At 36.4% G+C, this 15,019-nt stretch overlaps 1 protein-coding gene across 5 annotated transcripts in view; it reads right to left on the bottom strand.

The window, feature by feature from the left end:
• The window catches only part of IleRS (Isoleucyl-tRNA synthetase), a 117,241-nt gene that overhangs the window by 35,850 nt on the left and 66,372 nt on the right, over positions 1-15,019 (bottom strand). For all 5 annotated transcript variants that reach the window (XM_089096690.1, XM_089096689.1, XM_089096691.1 and 2 more), the window contains exon 8: positions 3,770-3,988. In XM_089096690.1, the coding sequence (XP_088952816.1) occupies positions 3,770-3,988 (219 nt within the window). The remainder of the gene's footprint in view (positions 1-3,769; positions 3,989-15,019) is intronic.

Here is a 15,019-nt window from a genome sequence, read left to right as displayed (position 1 = left end):
GGAGGGGGTACAAAAAAACTTTAAAAATGCATTAAAAATTTGTTTGTACACCTTTTTGTTACGTTTTTACGAATTCGACAAATATTTCCGGGGGGAGGGCAGAACCTCATCCCACCCCCTGGATTTGTTCTTGCATTCGTAGCATCTTCAGTTATGAGAAAACACGTTTGAAATCATTTTGTCTACAAGGGTAAATTAATAATATTTTCATTCGTCGAACCTTCACTTGCAATGCTGGGAAAGCAAACAGACGTTGCAGTATTTTGATTTTTGTTCATTCATACGCTATACAATGACAAAAAAAGAAGTTAAATCAGGATCAGGAAACAATATAATTGTATAGATATATAAAACACAGTTAAGTATTATTATGCAAAACATACGTAAACAGTATAAAAAGCTATTTTTAAATAAGACATTATAAGTTAGGCAATGAGTCATTATTTGGGTGCCAGTAATTTTGTGTCCTCGCGAATGCAAACACTGTACCAACAAAATTATTACAGCATCAAATTCAGGAAATGTCTTTCTCGACATTTCCCTCTGAACAGATTTTCGAATCCCCTCCAGTTTAACTGTTTACTATCCCACCGACCGCTAATGTTTAGATTTACATCCAAGGTCATAAGAAAAAGTTTCCTGTTTTTTATTTGGTATTTTGAACAGTTGTTAGTGAAAAATGGGCTAATAAAAAGAAAATGGTGGAAACTGTCAAAATGAGTCAACTTTCGCTCATAACAATGGCTACATCTGGGCATCAATAACGTAAAGTGGGGAGGGGGCTGTCCCCTAGATTCTTTGCCCCACTAGATTTTGAAAAAAAAACTTTTTGAGTGGTACTTTAATTGAAAAAAAAGCCTTGGTATTAGCCTACAATTGGGGCTCTTGCAAAGGAAACATGTTGAGAAAACAATTCTTAGTTAATAATACGTAGAGAAATTGTAGTTAATACATTTTGATGGCGCTTCCACTTTACTTCAGCACCTTTCCCCAATGTGCAAATAAATAGTCCAAATTGGCCTATATAATCCCCATGCCTTTTGCCATGCATCACTCTTGTTTCAGCCCGTATACCCGTAAATTGAACCTACACTGACGAAATCAAGAAACGGAAAAACACATAGGAAATATATAATTCGGGCTATGTATTTGCACGTTAGGGGTGAGGGAGGGTTTTTGGTATAGTGGAAGCGCCTTCAAAATGTGTAAACTGCTATTTTTCTGCATACTACGAAGTAAGAATCGTTTTCAAAACAAATTTCTGTCTCAATAGCCTCAACTGTAGGCTGATACCAAAACCTGGTGTGTTTTCACTAAAAATATTTGAAAAAACATCCAACCCCCCCCCCCCCAGAGCTTGAAATATACATGTTATGCCCACCTTTTACATTTTTGTGATTTGACACAACTTCCGGGAATCAGGGAGGGGGACAGTTAAATCGGAAGTGACTTTGAAAAACCAATAAATAGCAACTTTTTGAATGTAAAGGAATTAGAATTATATTTGAATAGATTTAGTTCAGAAGGAAGTATAAAATAAATTAGTACTCATTTTCTTTTATTTAAGATAAATAGGCTTGGATTTGCATAGGGATGAACGCAGGACAAGGGGAGCTTTGAGCTCGACCACCCTTAAGACTCGAAACTTTCTTGAATTTCTGAGAACTTCTTAATCAAACTATCAAACATTTACTTTACAATTGCCTTCCCCTCCCTTCCACCCTTTTTCCGGAAACGAGAGTCAATTGCAACTTTGAATCTAGTTTTTGTATCGTATCCCACTATTTATCCTTTCAACTACTATGAAAAAAAAGTGCAATAAACTCCAAGAAAGTGAAAATTTCCTTATATTTACATCCCTTTAAAAACTTGTTTTAGAGAAGAGAATACTTAAGGAAAGTATTGTACAGCAAAAGGTCTAAGTTTAGTCGAAATTCAGAATTTGAGAAATTTCATTTTATCTATTTGGCTAAGATTGAATTCGGCGGATGGCCTAGAACAGTAATTTCCGACGCAGAGCGCTGTTGAAATGTGTAAACTACCATTAAAACGTGTATTTTTCTTTTGATTTGTCTCTTACGCACATTTGCTAGGAAACAATTAATCTTAAAAGGCTGTTTTAAGCTGCAAAGGGACAAAAATCTTTGAATCATCATTAAGAAGTGCCCTTTCCCGTTGCGTTTTTCTTCTTTCATCCATGCTTTTGTTTAAGATGGCTTCCGAACATCAGGATGGAGGGAGGGGCACAGAATGGTCAGTAGGGGAGATAGCCCCTCTCCCCCAGAGCAACTAAGGTCTCTGTTTAAATACCAGTGATTTTAAGCAGACTGCATAAATCAATGACAAAAATTATTTTATTATCGAAACGTCTCAAATAGTTAGTATGTATTTTCGAAAAGTTTGAGGATATGCTGCATAAGCCTGGCATAGGCATAAAAACGGAAATTCAGAAAAATGGACGGATGGACGGATTCAGAAAAATGGAACTACGCTTTCTCAAAAGTACTACTTCATGAGAAAGGTGCTACATTTGACTAGTGACAATCCTGACGAGAAGTTATTGAGAGACTAAAATTTAATGTTTTCAGATTTGAGACCATTCATTTTCAGGACTCATTTTCAAGACAAATAAATCCTTCTGGACCTGGAAGACATCATTTTATAGCATCTTACTGTACCTGCTACTAGTGTGTGGAACGAATCGGCATTTTCAATCGCCAATATTTCAAGCGAAAGCAGGGTGCCCAAAAAATTTCCAAGATACTGGAAAGCGCATGTTTTTAAGTGATAAGTTTTAAGGCCCGAAAAAATTATGCTATTATAATAATAAAACAAAACTTAACACCTACTGCTTTAATCTTTAAGCTGTAAGTGTTGAAAAACAGCTGTTTTCTGTTTTTACCAAAAAACTGAACAGAAACAGGCCTGTTTTTTGTTGATATGTTCTGTTTCATTCAAGCCCTGTTTATTTTTTGTTTTGTTTCTTCAAAAAAAAAAGAAAAAAAGAAGAAAAAAAAAAACAAAAAGTGCCGATGCTTATTTGACATCTATTATATGTCTATACTTGTCAATATTTATCACGGTTGGTATGACCATCTACATGCAAATATTATAACAAATCAAATAAAACTCTGTTTCTTCTGCATTAATGAAAAAAGTAACACTAAAACTTTTAAAGAGCATGAACCACGGTAACTGGGAAGTAGCACCTAACCCCTCCCCCCCCCCCTACCCTTCCTAATTCCTCACACCCTGATTCCCACACAACATTTTTAGTTGTGTTCATAAGGCAATATAGCAAAACAACCCCATTTAACTCTACCCTCGTGCATCTCAAACCCAGTCATTTCAACCATCATTCAACTTAACCCCCGTGCAACTCAAATCCTATTTAACCTAACACCCCCTTGAAATCAATCCCTTTTAGCTAGTTCTTTATGAAACCCAACCCCCATTCAACTCAGCATCCGTTCATCTCAACCTCGTTCGATTCAACCTCACTTATCCTAACTCCCCTGTAGCTCAACCTCACGTAATTCATTCCTATTCAACCGAGTTTCATAAAATCATCCATCAATAATTCAACTCAAACGTTCCTGATACAACTCAACTCTCATTCAAATCAACCCTCAACAACGTAACTGAAAATTTTAACTCAAACCGTTTGGTCAGAAGTGATAAAAGTTTGACTCAAATGAAATGGTCTTTATTCATTGGTTAATTATGGTTCTCTGGCCTGGTTTTGTCGAGGGCAGCTATAACAACAAACCTTAACATGTTGTCCAAAAAAATCCTCAACGGGTTTCGTAAAACGTCCGGTTTCGTCCACTGGGCAAATAAGTTCTTGGTCCCTCTGTATAATATCAGCTGCAAGACAGACCCGGTAGTCGTCCTCACCAAAATATGGTGCTTGGTGAACAATGCCAGTGCCAGACTCCTCAGAGACGTAGTCATCAGTTAGAACCTGAAAAGCGCCTTTTGCTTTGTGCTGCAAAGAAAAAAAACAACTTAAATTCAAATTCAAAAATGTGCAACAAAACTTGTCAGGTTTTTGCTGCAAAGGAAACAAAGTATCTGTGCTGCAAATGAAAAAAAAAATTGTCAAGCAAGATTTACTGCTGCATACTTGTCATACCATAAGGCAACCAGATGCGGATATGTTAACAAACATACACTTCTCCACTCCAGCCTCTTTAAACTGATTTGCTTTGGCTAAATTTCCAGAAGGGGCAAAGATCTCGGAAAACATTCTTCAATACCGTTCCGCTTTAGTCTGTAGCAATAAATGAACAGTTAAGATAAAAATTATAAATTCTGTGCACCATTATTTACGATTATTCAAATACAGCTTGAACATCCATGAACAATATTTACAGCTGGCCTATGCAAAGCAAGGGGAGAGAAAATTTCTGTCCCCCAAGACTGGTCTTTCAGACCCCCCTCCTTGTCGTAGATAGATTATTAGGTCGAAAAATGAGTTCTTTGCTGCTTTTGGACAAACCCTCCACTAGCCCCATGAAAAATTTGCAATTTCAAATTTTAATAGTGAAATCATTTCTCGCTCTCAGTGCAAAAGTGTGCAACGGTTACTCACACTTTTGCAAAACCTTTTATAGGAAATCAACACCTTGTAGGAGCAGAAAAAGAACTTTCGGCACCATTTTGGTTTTAAGAGACGTATCCATTTTCCATTGCTTCTTACAATATGCCATTTCTTGTTAACAAAAAGCCTCAAATCGAAGAAATTGCCCTAATCGTTTAAACTTATCTCCAAACGTCACCAACAACAAATTTGAAATGAAAGCAGAGAACGGCAGATTATAGCAATGCTGCTATTTCGAAAGGCTGGCCAGACTTTAGCTGCTGATTCCATAGTAAGCTAAACCATTTTGGCTTAGTAAGTAAAATTGTAGTCTGAAAAAACGAGCAAATTAGTTTCCATACAAGAGTATAGTTTTGAAAGCATTCAAAAGCATCCAATTGATCACCTCCACTTTTCTTACAATACAATTCCAAAGCAATAAGAATTGATAATGTAAAAAGACAAAAAGAGAAAAAGGGATTTGCCCATCAAATACTACTACTTATGATTTTAAAATATTTAAATTACTGCTAATAAAAATTATCTATTTTGAATGAAAGCTGGAAAATATGTCTTTTGAAATTCAAATACCCATACTTACTGAAACCTAATAGCATACCACAACACACAAATCGTCATGTTCAACACGGAAGGATGTATCTAAGAGTTTTGCAATTTTACATCGTGAATTTTAGTTCTTCTGCTTTCTTTTAGTTTTTTTTTTTAAATTAATTTTTAGTTTTCTTTTGTTTTTCTGAATAGTGAGAAAGATTCCTTATTTCATATCGATTTCAATATGTTCGCTTTAATTAGAGAAATTTTTGTGGGGCTCCGTCTTTGAAAGATGTCTTCTAATGCGGACTGTTTCAATTAATAATCCTGGATTTGATAAAAGTTATATATCCCGAATTAGTAGAACAAATCGATATTTGTTCACTATTTAAACCTGATACCTGAACAAGGAACAAGAGAGAAGAATACTCATTTTCAAAAATTTATTATCTCAGAAGAATCCTCAACATCCACTGACAGCAGAGGCTAACTAACCAATCAGTCCATGACAAGACAGCCTTTTGTAACAGATGGCATTAGAGACCATCGATGAAGAAACCTTGGCTACGTGCCATGTGTGGACGGTCTCCAGCTACCGAAAGCATCGCCCATATGACAACTATTGGGTTCGATCCGCGGAAACATGCCCAGAAACACCTAACGACAAACGCACCAGATAGATGTGTGGGACCTGCAAACGTCAATCCAGCCTCAGTGGGGAGAACATTGGCAGCAATAAACACACAGGAAGATCGGCGGCTCCTTCGTGATGCCCTGGGAGTCTCTGAATGTAAAGACAGATCCAAGGTCTAGGGTCATTATTTAATGTCTAAAAAACTGAAAAATATTAATAAAAATATAGGTTTTCGCAGTCAGTACAAGAAAATTTATAATAAAATAACAAAATGCCGACTTCATTTATTTTTTACTCATTTGTGATCTAAAGAGAAGAAAAAAAGAAGACAACTTTTATTCATTTTCTTTATCAATGGAATAAGCTCTTCGAGATATTCAAAGTGATTTTCCTTTTATTTCACGGTAGCCTGAAATTGGCCAACAATCCTATGAATCTTTTAGCCAGGTCGTGGAGGAAAGAGACTTGAAATTGATCCAGACTTTAAATTTGTTTTCAATGCGGTAATTAAGGACGGCAGTGTCTAGAAATTCGACCACGTCCAGGGACAGAATAAGATTGATACCAGTAAATCTTTAAAACTAAAAGATATCTCACCGGGATTTGCGATTCTGGATTTACCGGTGTCGATCACAAAATCTTTAGCCAATTAGTTCTATTATGAAAAAATCCATGGTTCGGAGTCTAGCGAATAACTTGAGGTAAATTAGGCTTCACATAGAATAAGCAAGTTGCTTCCTGGTTTAAGCAATCGAGTTGATACGGTGGTTCTGTATTTTGAGAGGAGGCTAATTCTTACATTTTCAAAGAATATATTATTATGTTAACCAGATTACTATTTTGATTTTGTCAATAATCTATAATAAAAGAAAGAATGAGCCAAGATCGTAGGAGCTATGTAGTAGTAGCTTTGAAAGTTCATGGGAATTTTCTAAAAAGCTGATTAAAAGGTCAAAACTAAGCAGGGGCACTTTTTCGGTTTTCTGTTTATGTTCTTTTTTTAAAGTACATGTTTCTATTCTGTTTATGCAAAAAACAGAAACAGAGCAAAAAAAGAATACCTGTTTTTTATATGCCTGTTCTGTTCTGTTTCTGTTTTGATCATAGCGATTTTACTCTGTTTCTGTTTTTTTCAAACCTGTTTTTCTTCTGTTTCTGATTCTATTTTTGTAACGCAATATCGAAATATTTGAGGATTTTTAACCTACAAATTGATTTCTAAGCCATAATTGTAAATTGTATAGAGTTGTGGTTACGCCTCATACAATTTCTAGAATTGGAACGTAAGTAAATTGATGGAGCTCAATCTGTCCAGTGCATCTATTAATGCTGCTTGATTGTTTCAGCTAGGCAGGATTATAGACTACGAGTCAGATAATTGTAAGTATTTGCGTAAGTGTTAGCAGTGGTGAATCCATGTAAGACACGGCTCCCCCTCCAAGATTTTTTCCTGCCCCCTCATTCCTTACTTTTTTTCTTTTTTTTCACTCCTTTGTTTAGAATAAATTTTTCAATTTCGTTAATTATTGGTACCTTTGTCACATTGGGTCCCCCCAAGATTTTGCTAATAGGTGACTTTGTCACATTAGACCTTGCCAATGAGTTTACTTTAGATCCGCCCCTGAACGTTAAGACGGTAAAGGTGCAGTTTAAATTCCACTAAAACGACGCATTGCTTACAGTATATTATTCCATCAATTGAGCAGAAAAGTTGCACAGTTACTGTCCAGGAGAAGCAGGATACAAACAAATCACTTGTTACTGTGTATCCTGGTTCTAGTGGTAGGGGTAGGGCCTCTGTCTCCTACATTACAAGGGAAATAATTTGCACCTTTAGCCACGAGAACTTTAATCTAACTGTTTTTATGGAATTTATGCTGCTAAATAACATTGGCTTGCTACCATGACCTTGCTAACCTATACATGATAAATACTGATTATTAATTTGTAAAATTCTCTTAAATGCTTAGTCAGAGAGCACTGTAATTGTATTGAAGTCTTGTCCAGTAGAAATATAAGTTTTTGCTAGCAAATCTTTATTGCATCAACATAAAAAGATAGCCAACTATACTTTTTCTCATGTTACTAAAATCATCTTTAAAATCAATAGAAATCCTTTCAAAGAAAAGTCTAGAGTTGAAACTAGCTGATTTTCTGGAAGGGATAATTTCTTATAAAATGCTGATATACTTTTCTCGTTCAGTAGGATACCAATCTTCCGGTGAACACAGTATTTTTTACCATACAGCAAAATAAATTCAAAAAATTAACACTAAGCGGTGAATTATTTCATGTAACTGTCTCATAAATAGCAATTATAGACAAGCTAATTCCCGTAAAAATTAATATTGTGCTTCAAATGCTCTAAGTTGGTATGAAACCGTAGTTGGGATATGTCATTTTGCTTTTATTAGCAGACAGATTCTTTGGCTTATTGTGCCAAAAAAACAGCTCAGGAGGCAATTGGTCCCTTTCCCCCTAGTTATGCCAGTGAGGTGAAAGAGGTCAGATATTTGGGTGGAGGTGCAATTTTCAAAAAGGCAGGCTACTGGAAGGTGCTTCTAAATCTGTGAAAAATCCAAAACTCAACCTTCGTGCTAAGAAAAGCATGATGTCATCTTCTCATGACGACTTGGATGTTCCAACCAAAACTTCTAAGCTATCTCTCTGGGTATCCCATTTAAAATGGAATCACAGAAAGTATCTGGTGCAACTTCTGCAAAGTGTCTCTAAAGGCTAAGGGAGTCTCTACCACGACATTTATATACCATCTTAAAAGGAAGGATATAATTGATGTGCACAAAAATAAAGTATATACTGCTGGTACAGTAAATAACAAACCAAAACCAACTCAAAAAAATATGTATCAAGTCAGGCTGCTTCCCTAAAGAAAGCTCCCGATAGCGAAGCAAGTGACACAGAGGATAATGAGTTAGTGAAATATAGAATAAGAAGAGTAGACATACGACCATTCCTTATTTTTAATCATAGGCAGCGCGATAGCGCTGCCTAAGTAAAGAACGATGTGGGCACAATGTCTTATTTTTTGTTTTTTTTCTCCATACCCGGGCACTTCGTATCACAACCCTCGGGGCGAGGGTTTTAAGTTATGCCCTGAGGGCATATAAGAACGATGCTGGCACAATGCATCATTTATTATTTTTTTCCTTTAGAGCAGGGCACTTCATATGGAAAGGGTCGTCGTAGAAACTTCAAAAGGGGCTCATTTGATTGAAAATTGAGAGTTCTAGTGCCGTTTTTAGTAGTCGAAAGTGATTGGAGGACAACTAGCCCCTTCCCACGACCATCATTCCCCCAGACATCCAATCAAAATTTTGAGATAACCATTTTGTTCAAAGTAGATGATTTCCAAATAAAAATCATGTTTTTGAGAAGGAAACTTCTCCACAACCCTCAGGGCAAGGGTTTTAATTTATGCCCTGGGGGTATATAAGGTTTTTTATAGAAGGTGCTGTTGTAGAAACTTCAAAAAAGGCTCATTCGATTGGAAATTCAAAGGGCTAGTGCCCTTTTTAATAGTCAAAAGTGATTGGAGGGCAACTAGCACCCCGACGCCCATCATTCCCCCAAACCCATCCAATCAAAATTGAGGGGGACTCGAGTGTCCCCCTCAGAGCCCTCAGTGCGAGGGTTGTAAGTTATGTCCTGGGGCATATAAGGTTTATCTAGAAAGTTGTTGTATAAATCATAGGCAGCACAATCGCGCTGCCTAAGTAAAGAAAGGGGACACTCGAGAACGAGACAAGAAACAGGGACTAAGTAAAGAGGGAGACACTCCCCCACAAGCGTCAGGGCAAGGGTTTTAAGTTATGCCCTGGGGGCATATAAGAACGATGTTGACACAATGTATTATTTAATAATTTTTTTCCTTTAGAGCAGGCCACTTCGTATCGAAGAAGTTGTCGTAGAAACTTCGAAAAGGGCTCATTCAATTGGAAATTGGAGTGGCTTGTGCCCTTTTCAATAGTAGAAAGTAATTGGAAGGAGACTAACACCCCTTCCACGCCCACCATTTCCCGAAACACATCCAATCCAAATTTTGAGATAGCCATTTTGTTCAGCGTAGTTAATCTTCAGATAGAAATTATGATTTTGAGGAGGACAGTCCCCCACAGCCCTTAGGGCAAGCGTTGTAAGTTATGTCCAGGGGACATATAAGGCTTTTTATAGAATGTGTTTTCGTAGAAACTTCAAAAAAGGCTCATTAGATTCCAAATTCAATGGACTAGTGTCCTTTTTAATAGTCGAAAGTAATTTGAGGGCAACTAACCCTCCTCTCACGCCCATCTTTTCTCCAAACGCATCCAATCAATATTTTAGATAGCCATTTTATTCAATGTAGTTGAAAGTTTTGGAAATTAGGTCTTTAAGGATGACAACCCCCCCCATAGCCCTCAGGACAATGGTTTAAAGTTATGCCCTGGGGGTGTAAAAGGTTTTTATGGAAGGCGTAGAATCTTCAAAATGGCTCATTAAATCGGATATTGAAAGGGTTAGTGCCTTTTTTATTAGTTGAAAGGGATTGAAGAGCGACTAGCGCGTCTCTCACGCTCACCAATTCCCCAAACACTTGTAATCAAAATTTTGAAAAATCAATTTTTTTCAACTTATTTAAGAACTCTTTAAATAAGGTCTTTGAGGATGATAACCCCCTCAGAGTCCTCAGAGCAATGGTTGTAAATTATGCTCCGGGGGTATATAAAGTTTATATAGAAAGTTGTTGTAGAAATTCCAAAAAGGGCTCATTTGATTGGAAATTAAAATTGCCCTTTTTAATAGTCGAAAGTGAGTGGAGAGTAATTAACCCCCCTCTTACGCCCATTATTTTCCCAAAGACATTCAATCAAAGTTTAGAGATAGCCATTTTGTTCAACATAGTTAAAAGTTCTGGAAATTATTTATTTAAGGATGACAAACCCCCCAGAGCCCCAAGGGCAAAGGTTGTAAGTTTTGCCCTGAGGGCATATAAGGTTTTTATAGACAGTTGTCGTAAAACTTCCTATGGGGCTCATTCAATTGGAAATTGAGAGGGCTAGTGCCCTTTGTAATAGTCGAAAGTCATTGGAGGGTAACTAACCCCCCTCTCACGCCCACTATTCCTCCAAACACACCCAATAAACATTTTTAGATAGCCATTTTGTTCAACGTAGTAGAAAGTTCTGGAAATTAGGTCTTTGATAATGACACAACCACCCCCCCAGCACTCAGGGCAAGGGTTGTATGTTATTCCCTGGGGGCATATAAGGTTTTTATTGAAAGCGTTGTCGTAGAAACTTCAAAAGGGCTCATTTGATTGGAAATTGAAAGGTCTAGTGCCATTTTCAATAGTTGAAAGTGATTGGAGAGGGACTACCGCCTCTCTCTCGCCCAACATTTCCCCAAACACATCCAATCAAAATTTTAAATAGCCATTTTGTTTAACGTAGTTGAAAGCTCTAGAAATTCTGTGTTAGAGCATGACAACCACCCTAACAGACCTTAGGGTAAGGGTTGTAATTTATGCCCTGGGGGCATATAAGGTGTTTATAGTAAGCTTTGTCGTTTCCAAAAGGGCTCATTCGAATGGAAATCGAAAGGCCTAGTGCCCTTTTTAATAGTCGAAAGTGACTGGCAGGCTTGACATTTTTATAGTAAAGATAGATGTGGGTATAATGTATTATTTTTTGTTGTTGTTGTTGTTTATACCAGGGCACTTCGTATCGAAGGAGTTGTCGTGGGAACTTCGAAAAGGGCTCATTCGATTGAAAAATTAAAAGGGCTGATGCCCTTTTTAATAGTCGAAAGTGATTGGAGGGACACTAATCCCCCTTCCACTCCCATCCTCCCATTTGCCCATTATGTTTAAAAACTAAATGTTGCCTTAAGATAAAATCAAAATGCACTGTGATAATGCCAATTCCCAATTAGGCATCTCAGCAGTATCCCAAGAACGACTGAGGGTATTATGTTCAAATTTTCGGGGCTACTTCTTCTCTTAAAATTTAACCAAATCAAAGTAGCGTAAGTGTATCCAAGCTATGAAAGGAAGTAAACAGATTTTTTTGCGAATGGTATCAAGTTTTCCATTTCAGGTAAACTAGAGGAGGTATGAAACTAAATCAAAAAGTACTATTTGTGTCCAGATTTTTAAAAGGGTGTAGGTTGTTAAAAATTGCTGAAAATTTTTCTCCAGCATACAAATATTAGGCCAAACTATAAAGTCTTATAAAATAAAAAGATTGTAAATGTTCTATTCTTTTTTCCTGAAAAAAACAATGTCAATATAAAACGAACAGAAATTAATTAAAAAAACTTTTTACACAAAATAAGTTTTTCAAAGAAAATTGAATAACTCCATTAAACATAATTTGAACAAAACTAAAATAAAATAATCTACCAAACGTGAAACTACCCAAAATTAGCGTCGATAAATAAATGAAACCCAAAACGAACAGAATTACAATAAATAACCGAGTCAAACTCAAAACGAGCAGAAATTAACATTAGTTGGGCGCAAAACCCCTATGCCTTCCCAAGGCCAGAACAAAATTTGCATCTTACTGAAAAAATATAAATGAATGTGCATTGTCAGTTTAATATACATATACTGATATTTAGTAATCAAAATGTTAATATTGTTTGATTTATTAAAGTTATAAAAGTAAAAAGATTTATATTTTTTCAGTGAAGTGCAAATTTTGTTCTGGCCTTGGGAAGGCATAGGGGTTTATTTGAGGGGTTTATTTCAGGGGTATTATTTGAAAAATTTTCACACAAATTGGCTTGGAAATAATTAATCTTAAAATGCTGCTTTAAGCTGCAAGGTAACAAACAATTTTTTAAATGACAGTAAGAAGTGTCATTTTCCTGTGCATTTTTCTTCATTCTTACTTTTGTTTAAGATGACTTCCACACATCAGGATAGAGTGGGGGGGGGCATGGTCTGGAGGGGAAAATTTCCCCCCCCCCAAATCAACTATATGCTCTGCTTAAATACTAATGACTTTGAGCTGACTGCGTAATTTCATGCTGAAAAATTTTTTTTTTCCAAATGTCTCGAATAACTAGTATGTATTATAAACATAAAACTATATTTTTGGAATGAGAAAATGAAAGAAAAATAACCATAAAGAAAAAAACGATAGCGATATTTATGTGCGCAGACAATTTTTCGCCCCTATATTAGAAAAACTGTTCTTTTTTGTGGAAAAAGTCTCCAAGAGTACTAGGTTTTCTCAAAAGTGTTACCACCACAGGAAAGCACTACCCATGGCAAGTGTAGTTTTTGATCAAAAACAGCTGTTTAAACAGCTTTTTTTTTATCAAAAACAGCTGTTTTCTGTTTTTACGAAAAAACAGATCAGAAACAGAAATAGGTATTCTGTTTTTTGTTGACCTGTTCTTGTTCTGTTCTGTTTTATTCAAGCCCTGTTTATTTTTTTTTCTGTTTCTTCAGAAAAACATAACAGTGACCATGCTTAGTCGAAACCAAAGTCAAATCAGGATAGAGTAGGATATAAAATGAGATTCACAAAATAGCCACAATGGCAATCAAACAATTTTGCGGAAACCTATTGATCTACAGTAACCAACGAATTCAAGGATATACTTATCAGACAGAATATATGCACGAGTGTGCTTTTCTAGCTTAAAATCTTTACAATTTTTGTCTAGAGTATTTTTTTTTTTTTCAACGCTGGTTTAATGGTGGAAATTTCCAGATACCAATAAAGCAATTTTTATCTTTTGTATTGAAAAAGCTGAATATTTCATTTGTGTTTAGGTGAAAAACATACGGAAAATTGCGTCTAAGTGAAAGAAAATGAAAGTGAAAGCAAGTGAAGGGAAATATTGGACGTTTGGCTTCCGCTTAGGTGACAAATCAGAGAAACTTATAGTGAGTATAATGGTTGTTTTCTGTTTTTGTATGATTGCGTATTTAGTATGTTTTGGGATATAGTTAGTCATTGATGACAAGTCTAAGGTTTTACGAGTGCGCAAGGCTGCCAGCACTGGTTCGTGGACGGACACCTCTGTGCGTCTAAAGCTAGATTTTTTGGGGGGCATTTTGGGAGCGTTTATTATTATATTCTTTTGGTGAGAAAGTTGAGTGTTCGAGTTGGGCCGTGTTGAGGAAATAAAACAAGCATTGAGGGAGTAAAAAAGGGTTAATTTGCGTGTGTGTAATGCGATAAGATGAGTAGGAACACAGTGGTTGTCTATTTTCGCGCGATGGACGATGCGGAAATGAGAGAAATAATAGAGGTGTATATCAACAGATTTTTCATGCAGCTAAATATGAAAAGTGGGAATGTTATAGGTGTAGATACGAACGACTTTAAACGTTTTGGTCAAGTACGTGTAACAATGAACTCCGCAGTTTTAGTGAATGATTTAGTAGGACACATGAACCAAAGATGTGCTTCAGAAACAACTTAACCTGGTAGGCTAAACGTCAAAAGAACCAATTGATGCTCTATGTTATTTCAAGTCTCTAAATTGCCTAAGATGTTTAATCCTAAGTCTTTCTTTCAATGTGTACATTAAAACTGGAATTTTTAACTCCTCAAACGTTTTTAATGGTATATTTCATGAGAGAGCTCAGAACTTGCAACACGATCTTATTGAACCTAGTTGCTAATTTAAAGCCATCCGTCTCTTTTCATGATCATACTACTATAGATACATGCTGCAAAAATAAAAGAAGGATACACCAGTCGGTAGAAGTTCATAACCCCTAATCTTTGAGGACGACTGTGGTATAACAACTGATTCTGAAAAGAAACTCTCTCACCCATTCACTGAGGTGATGACAGGTTGGCACCTTTTGCTATGCCTATTATAGGCTTCTGATTCATATGAGAATACCGAAAACTCGGTTCCATGTCCAATACAGAAAGGGACGTTCAAGTAAGAATAGATTGTTAGAGGACGGTCGTCTTCGGGGATGAGGCGTTGAAAATCTGTACAAATTAGTTTGCCTTTTTTCTGGTGTCCCAGCGGGATTTGGCCTCAGTAGGTACTTGCTCTTTGAGGGAGTACTATCGTACCCCCTCTAGTGAAAGCTGATTAGTTGTGCCAACTGATGCCACAGATATCCTAATTATAGATAATCGATAGCGAACATAAAAAAGCATAGTTTTTCATCAATCGTTTATCAGAGCACAGTCATTTTCATGGGTGACAGGTTAAAAATCTGCGCAAAACTAGTACATTTTTAATTGGTTTTCGATACACTTGAGGGAAGAACA

Source organism: Artemia sp. Qi Xiang Cuo, chromosome 11 (genome assembly GCF_049724085.1).
Source record: "Artemia sp. Qi Xiang Cuo chromosome 11, ASM4972408v1, whole genome shotgun sequence".
NCBI classification, from domain to species: domain Eukaryota; kingdom Metazoa; phylum Arthropoda; class Branchiopoda; order Anostraca; family Artemiidae; genus Artemia; species Artemia sp. Qi Xiang Cuo.
The sequence above is the reverse complement of the archived record's forward strand: the minus strand, read 5'-3'. Positions and strand labels throughout refer to the sequence as shown.